At 38.1% G+C, this 8,064-nt stretch overlaps 1 protein-coding gene across 2 annotated transcripts in view; it reads right to left on the minus strand.

Annotated features, from left to right (window-relative positions):
• Nucleotides 1-8,064, minus strand: part of LOC113237786 — a 77,687-nt gene that overhangs the window by 2,242 nt on the left and 67,381 nt on the right. The window contains exons 6-16 of one of the 2 annotated variants that reach the window (XM_026474443.1): nucleotides 7,353-7,478; nucleotides 7,064-7,207; nucleotides 5,577-5,684; nucleotides 3,416-3,672; nucleotides 2,832-3,048; nucleotides 2,429-2,481; nucleotides 1,844-2,329; nucleotides 1,338-1,758; nucleotides 1,143-1,245; nucleotides 514-1,071; nucleotides 226-359 (exon numbers count right to left, since the gene is read on the minus strand). In XM_026474443.1, the coding sequence (XP_026330228.1) occupies nucleotides 226-359; nucleotides 514-1,071; nucleotides 1,143-1,245; nucleotides 1,338-1,758; nucleotides 1,844-2,329; nucleotides 2,429-2,481; nucleotides 2,832-3,048; nucleotides 3,416-3,672; nucleotides 5,577-5,684; nucleotides 7,064-7,207; nucleotides 7,353-7,478 (2,607 nt within the window). Of the gene's footprint in view, nucleotides 1-225; nucleotides 360-513; nucleotides 1,072-1,142; nucleotides 1,246-1,337; nucleotides 1,759-1,843; nucleotides 2,330-2,428; nucleotides 2,494-2,831; nucleotides 3,049-3,415; nucleotides 3,673-5,576; nucleotides 5,685-7,063; nucleotides 7,208-7,352; nucleotides 7,479-8,064 lie in introns of both variants that reach the window. The other variant, XM_026474442.1, reaches the window with a different exon arrangement.

Here is an 8,064-nt window from a genome sequence, read left to right on the forward strand (position 1 = left end):
CGTATCCAGCATTAGTCACCACATTCTGGTTACGTGTAGTACGTATCCAGAATGGTCATCTCACATAGCGACTATGAAGAAACGTCTTTTTCGCTCGTAATGTATGGGTATAAAGTTTTGTCTAACCGGCATAAGCCGATACCGCATTAATAAGTCTGAGTGTTACCCCTAGGATGTAAATATGAAGACGTTTCATCTACTGAAACAATACTCTGCTCTACTTACCTTCTGCTACACGTTGCCAGGACTCTTTATCCACGTTAACCATTCCCGTAGACGCGCTTCGTCCTAGCCCCGACTCCTGCGCATTAGAACTTTGGGACTCCGTGACATCACTTTCGCAGCTAATTCTACTCGATCTGATTCATAATATAAACAGAAGAGAAAATCAGACGCCATAAAACTTATTGTCCACAACTTGAAAAGGCGTTGATGGAGGAAATGATCCAGCCTTTAAGTTTTTTGAATAGTTTTATGATGATATTAAGTTGTAAGTACAATGGTGGCACTTACCTGTCTCCTGGTCTAAGGTCACTGGTAGAACTAGTTCCTTCTCTTCTCATTTGCACTGTTGGTGAAGATAAAAACCTTTCTCTGGCAGCTCGAATCCTCGCCGTCCTGTCCGAAAGTTTAGCTGCTGCAGAATGGTCTTCGATTCTTGATATCGATGACTCTACATTCGATATGGACCTCTCGAAAAAGCTTGGATGTTGTTCCATGAATTTCGCTATAGTTGGGACTATTGTATCAGATATTTGTCTCAAAACTGGTGGGGGGGCAGACGTTTGATTGGCTTGAGGCAAATCTTTGGTCAAATCTGGCACAATAGTATCAGTACTCGCTGTATTATATTTTATTGTCTCTTGGCTTTGATCTATTTTCTTCATTGGCTGTGGGGAGTCTAATTTTTTCTCGGGATGTAAAGCGTTTGCACTGTGAGATTTTAACACTCCGTCGAAACCTTGTTGCACAACTGGTTCAAGACGCTTTTCGACAGATGTTTGGTCGCGTCGGGATAGTTGGCATGCACTTGCGGATTTCTGGACCTCCCTTTCCAGGAATGGGTTGTTTCTAGAAAGAAAATCAATAGTTTTATAGATAATTCTAATAGATGTGCTCATCCTCAATTTAAAGAGGTTTACCTAATATTAACACCAACAGGCATATCGGGAGGTCTTCTTCTTTCAGATATAGGAGATCTCCAAGCAGGAGATGATGCTCCACTACTGTTGCCAGAGGTGTGACCTAAAACATACTCACCTAAGAATACTGATTGGTTTCAAGAAAGAAACAATAAACTTGAAATACCCAGTCTACGTCATTATTGCAGCTCTTACCTTCTTCGTTAATCTTCATATTATACCTCTGTATCATTATACGGATTGATGGCGCAGTTTCTTTAGGCTGAGGTTTCCTCTGTGACGACGGTGACGAAGGCAGCGGAGGCCTGCTTCTAGGTCTCTGTTCTTCACTTTCTTGAAGATCACCAGAACTCTTTGACCTTGAGTATAACTCTTGTTTTCCTTTATCAGAAGTATTTTCAGATTTCTTTTTAGATATTGAGCTGTGACTGTGATGACCTTTGTGGCCTGAAGAAGGTGCAACGTCGTCTAGATCTTCCACATCTACTGGTATAACGGCTCGAGGTACTGATTCTCCACTTCGTACTACCGGTGAGAATATTTTTCTAGTTGTCTTAACAATTACTTCAGGAGATCCTTCTCGATGCTCTGGTGCTTTTAGCTTAAGTACAAATACCTGTAGAAGAATGAAAACTTATTTTATCTTAGTCTTTTTTCTGTTATAAACTTATTGGATAACATTGAATTTATTATTAGCGTACCTCTTCTTCTGAATCTGAGTGCAAAGAAATAGGTGGTGTCCTCGGTCTTTCCGAAGCACGTCTTGGTCTTTTTCTTCGTCTAGGGATCTCCACAGTAACAGTATCTACATCAGGTTCAGTATCAGTTTCTGATGGTTTTGACTGTTCTCGCTCTAATCGAGCTCTGGATTTAGATTTCTTTTTACCATTTCCTTTATCAGCATCTTTTCGTTTGCTATCATCTTTTAAATCATCATCCATTTCCTTGCCTTTGCTCTCTATGCTGTCATTTAGTTTTGAATTTTTGCCCATGCAACTTTTACTCGTAGATGGCATTTGCCGATCATCTGTTTTATTAAATATATCTTTGGTCTGAAAACTTATTGGATCTTTGAGACGACTGGAACTACCTCTTTCGATTTCTTCAATAGTTTTCCTTATAAACATTGCATCTTCTTCAATACTGGGTTGTCTTGTAATTTTCTTTTTAATCTTTTCGGTCTTCGGCTGCAATCAATGATTTGCCTGATTGAAACTTGATTAGATGTTTTAATGTATTATTTTTTGAAAAAAAAAAAATCACAATTTAGAATTAAAAGTAAATACCTGGTTGCGGGATGATTTTGGTTTGGCTCCTTTTGATTTAGCTCTACGAGGATCTGAAAGAATAACTGTAGAAATTATGAAACAGGTTTACGATTATGTTGAATCATCATGACGACACCTATACAATGAGAAATAATAAGTTCTTGAATTTAACTTCAAACATTTTATTTAATGAGTGAATAAGCTTCTTCTAGGTGGATGTACATCTTCGTATAGTTCTTTCCTTAGTATTAGGTGAGATGTAACGAAACTTGAATCTATCCTAAACAAGTACATTTTTTTTAAATGTGTGAGCACGACCTTTACTTTGACTCGCCAATTGTTCCAGAAAAGGTGTTGTTACACGGACGTATTTAAAAAAAGCCTTTATAATTCAATAATTAAAAAACTAAAATCCTCTTACCTGCTCCATTTGGCTGTAAAACAGCAGTTCCCGTAACGGCAGCGTTGGTTTCACACAGTAAGCGTGCTTCCGCCTGACCATACGTATAAACAGGTTTTTGCGGAGTATGACGAGGAGATACTGCTACCAGAGGCGCTGCGGTGCAGACTTCTTCGGCTTCTACTTCTACTAGAACTGCTCCTCGAGTCTGGTCGCCTTCACATTCGTCAGCATCCAGCTGTAATAGTTCGCAAATTAATGGTATATATTATGTAATCGATACTTCAGGAAAAAAGAGCGTAAAAAGCAAGTCACAAACTTTACAAGGTGAGTGAACAACAAGATTTCATAAAGGTTCACATATATATTATCGTCATCAAAAGCTATTTTTGGTACAATTTGTTAGTTTGTTATTGCTTAATTAATTTTGCAAATTTAAACAGCGATTGTCTGATGTTTAAGTGAGATAGAAAAAAAATCAACGAGTTATTCCAAGATGCTGATTACCTAGAAGGTAACTACGAATAAGAAAAGGACATTTTCAGGTAGGCTTTTGCACCGCATTGGGATATAGACGCTTGTTAACGAATGCAAAATAAACTTACAGAATTATCCCTTTCATATTCCGAATCAAAGTCATCAGCGTCGTTGACACTGAGACTTGAAGCGTGAAGACGTCCAGAGCCGGCAGCGGATGGCGCTACACTCCCGTCAGATTGCGTACGCGTGAGTGGCGTGGGGGGCGCCTTTCCTCTACCCTGGGCTCGTGCCGCCCGGAGCAATGCCGATGTAGAATATTCAGGTGCTATTCCTCGGGATTTTTCCCATTCGTGGAGCTTTCGTGTGAAGGAACGAGAAATTCCTGATAAACAGAAATTTATATGTCTTATCAAAAGTTAAGTATATAGTAGTCACTAACATTATAGTTAAAAACGAAAAATTGAACCTTGTAGATACAGTTGTATTTTTAGGTATATCTTTAGCTAAATTTACTATGGGGTCCACAAATAAGTAATTTATCGTATCTGTGATCACCTCATATTTTAGACGCAGAAACCGTTAGCTTGGTTTACTTCAGCTGCTTTCACAGTTTAATGGCATACGGTCCATGACCTTATATTGCACATGGCATTTTGCTATGGGATAATGCCGCTAATTTTAATAGAATCTTTATTTTTTAGAATCATTATCTTTATTACAATACGGGCTCCAGAGCGTCTTGAATGATAAGTTTAAAGATTTTATTTATGAAAATGTAATTTATGTTACGAAGAATAATAGTATTTTTTATGAAAATTAGTGACAATCATTAATACAAGTTATTAAGATAAACTGATTTCCAGTCTTCACTTGTAGCTGTAATAGTAATTGAGGTGCACGAAAGGAGTCTTCCCACACGACATACCATTCGTCTCATGTACATCTGGCGCACTCAGGGCAACAATAGGCGAGTAAGATACGGCGATTGGCCGACCACGATGGCAAACATTATAGTGTAAGCCATGGATATAATAAGAAAAAGAATGTCGTAGTCATTAGTACAATAGGTTGTAATGTAAGCCAATCGGTGTTTATAAAAAACGATAAAGTCTACTAGTACTAAAAGATTATTTAGATCTCTTCAGAAGAATCTTTAATCAGAATTATCAGCCTCGTAGCTCGACTGCACTGTCAGGCTCTTTTTGGTGACACAGTACACTCTACACCTGACACAACATAACACTCCAGACCATATCCGCAAACCAAGACAGAATCGAGTATATAACCAGAAATAGAGACGAAATGTCAATTAATTTGTTTGAAAACTATTCTGCCAAATCATTACGGTGACAACTGCGCTCCGATTGGCAAGCCCAAATTCGAAACAATTGACAGGTGTCGTCAACTGTTTCACTTCAAATCGACCAGTTAACTTGAGCTTTACTATAATGGACGAAAATTGAAAAATTACATATTTAATATTTAATTACCGACGACATGTGATTTATTTTGTTTTAAAAATTGCCTATTTATTAAAATTATTTACGCGATTCCGAATATTTGATACAGTAAAAAACAACAACAGAGAATTTAGAAAAAAAAAATAATAATTTTATTATAATTACCCAATATTAAATAAATAATTGTAATTTCAAAGTCCAACAAGTCTTTCATTTACATTACAATCCTTGTACAATCTTAGCGCATTCGGTTCCGCACGGCGGGCAACGCAATTTTCACCTCTCTTAGCGCACGCTTAGATTCCTTTTTCCTGGTAGTGAGCGCCTGTCATTGGACATATTTAGTAGGCTATTATAGCGTAGGTTTTTGCGATTTTGTGTGAGGGTAATATATCTGTTACGTAGTAACTATTAAGTAATAATCTGTGCCTACGTGGATATCACTACTGCTGTGGGTAGCGAAATCATTGATTTATTATGTCACCTAATCGCCACAAACCGCGGGCTGTGCGGAGGGTTTATTTTGCCACTGCTACCGCGAGTTCTTGCTATGTTCGAGTATTACTTATGTGACAGTAATTGTTTCGGTCGGATGTCGAACGGTGAACGGGGAACGGTAGACTCCCTGTTTCGAAAAGTAAGCGAAAAGATATCGCCTAACTGGACGGTATGGCGCGGTATACCAGTTTCCTTATAGTCGCGGAACTTTATAAAAATACCCGACAGGATACCGCGCGGTATTTTTCGCTATCCGCAGTGGTAGCGAGTATCGCTTATATCTGAACAGGCCTTTAATTGTAAAAATAGAAATTAAATTTAAATTTACCCTGGAATTTGAACAGGCCCGTGGAAGTTTGTACGAGAACTTCATCAGGTTTCGCTTCTTCCTCCCATGCTGGAACGGAGTTTGTTTCTTTCATACGTTTCCATTCGTCTGAAAGTAAAGCGTTAAAGACAAAACTGTTCATGTTAGAAGGGTGCACCTTTTTATTTTTTTACATTACCAATTTTTTTTACATACTATATTAATTTATATAAGTGCCTCAGTGGCCGAATGGTTACCACGATGTCGCGGGTTGTCAATAAAGTGCATCTTAATTAGATTTCTTTAATGAAAATTGGATAGATAAAACTAGAAAACAGCAATCTAGTAAGTCAATGTAGGTAGGTGATAAAATAATCGGTTAAACAGGTGCCAAACCAGAAATGTAATATATTTTTCGAAGCAAATTAATTATCTAGTCGTTAAAAAAATATTTTTCTTAGTTTTTCTTAGTTGTTACTCCGTATTTTGTTTACATTTGCATAATTATTTTGTTACGAACTCTAAGGTAAGAACTATCCGAATCAAAATTGCTTTTAAAATAAATAAAAAAAACCGCTCTAAAATCTTTTCAAGCGTTTGGGAGCTACAATGCCACAGAATGCAAATAGATACACAGACAAAGGTTTCAAAGTATAATTCCCCTTTTTTTGCGTCGGGCGTTAATTAAATGTCCAATGGGATACTAAAGTATGAGACCTTATTTTGTTGTAACACGTTGGCAGTCTACTTTGAAAACTACCATGAAAATAAAAAACAAAGTAAAATACTTGTATGGGCTTGTACGCAGAGAAAGACTTGCAACGACAATGGTAAAAGTCTATAGTACGTAAAATACAGATACTATGGTGGCAAATCTTTCCTTGATGTAGTGTATCGGTGGACAGTTGGTAACGTACTACGTAAAATAAATTGTGAATCACGTATTTAAGTTTATTGCGACACGTGGCTAAAGTAGATCGCCACGTGCGCAGAGTTGTACCGAAGAATGTATGAGACCATACAGTACTTGGCTGTTAAGTTATTGTTTAGTTTGTGTAAGTAAAAAGAAAGTACAACGTTTTGCTTCATTATTGCTTAATAAACAAAATTATATATTGAAACTCGTTATAAATTACTTATTTGGAATTTTATAAAAACTAACTGAACTTGACACAAAATGTCGGAAAAGATTCTGAAAAAAATGCTTTCATGCTTTGTGTACTAAAAAAACCTAAAATATCGCACAATGTTCTAGAAAGTAATATTTTGACAATATGGGCTCTTCTGAAAAATTACCCACGTGTCGCTCACTTTCTTTTTGCTTAGAGCAGGTGAAACTCGTAGAACTTTCTGGGTCACCTGGGTTACGCCAGCTGCATTTTACTTACTTCATGGAAGATAAAGTGAAACAGTATTAATTTACTGGAAAATGGTGCTATGGTGGTCGTTAATTTTGGAAAAACATTGGTTCAGCTTTGAAAATTAATTTGTGGTATAGGTTTTCTTACCCCACTTCTTAAGAAAGTCCTCGCTTAGATCCTTTCGGGCGGGTGCGGGTGGGGGCTGTCTCTCCCCTTTGATACGCTGCCACTCCGCCAGCTTCTTCCTGAAATCAGCTGACAGCTGCTCCTCGGTCGCCACAGGCCTTGTCGCTGTAATAAGGATTTTTAGTACATCATCGTCAGTTGGAAGACGTTTGCTGCGAAATATACAAAGACAAGAAATGTTTGAAGAAATTTCCAAATCGTGGTCATCATTCTCAAGTTTGCGAGTGTAAAATTTTACATCTGTACTTACAAGCATATAGCTTGCCTCGTCGGTCGGAAAACTCCCGACCCAATCTCGTCTGCAACGCCGCGTAGTCCCGAGCTATCTCCTCGCGGAACCCGCTCGCCTCGCACCCACTACTCAGGCCTTCGGTTTCTGAAACATCGTTTAAACAACATAAACAGAGGTACGCTCAGGCGTACCGTACTGCGGTCATAAAATATTAAAGAGTACGCCCTTCGAGGTCAAACCTTTTTGTTATGTTCTGAAAGTAAACCAGCATTTGATCATCATACTTGAAGTGAGTTTATGCGATATTTATTTTGGATATTTAAAGTGGTTTTTCACCGGTACGCGAGACGAGACGAGGCGAGAAGAGAATTGAAATCTCACCGGCCTATGTCCACTAAAAATTGCCATTAACATCTCGCGCGAGCTCGCACTGTGGTTGTGGATAGTAAAGATTCAGTGTTCTTAAGCTCTTCTAGCGATAAACACGCGGTTGAAGTTACATGTCTCGTAAAATATTATTATTAAATATGTTAACCGAAGAAGAATCAGATGAAGCCTTCTTTTTACATCTCAAATCGTACGTACCCCACAATCTCGCGATTGATAATAACGGACATCGCGAGCTCGCGCGAGATCGTTCGGCCACTCGCAAGCTCGCGCGAGAAATCGTGTTTCCATTGTAGAGAAAAATTAGGCAGCAATACGGCTCAAAATTACATCAATAAATATT

The sequence above is a fragment of the Hyposmocoma kahamanoa genome, unplaced genomic scaffold (genome assembly GCF_003589595.1).
Source record: "Hyposmocoma kahamanoa isolate Upper Pololo Valley unplaced genomic scaffold, ASM358959v1 94, whole genome shotgun sequence".
NCBI lineage: Eukaryota > Metazoa > Arthropoda > Insecta > Lepidoptera > Cosmopterigidae > Hyposmocoma > Hyposmocoma kahamanoa.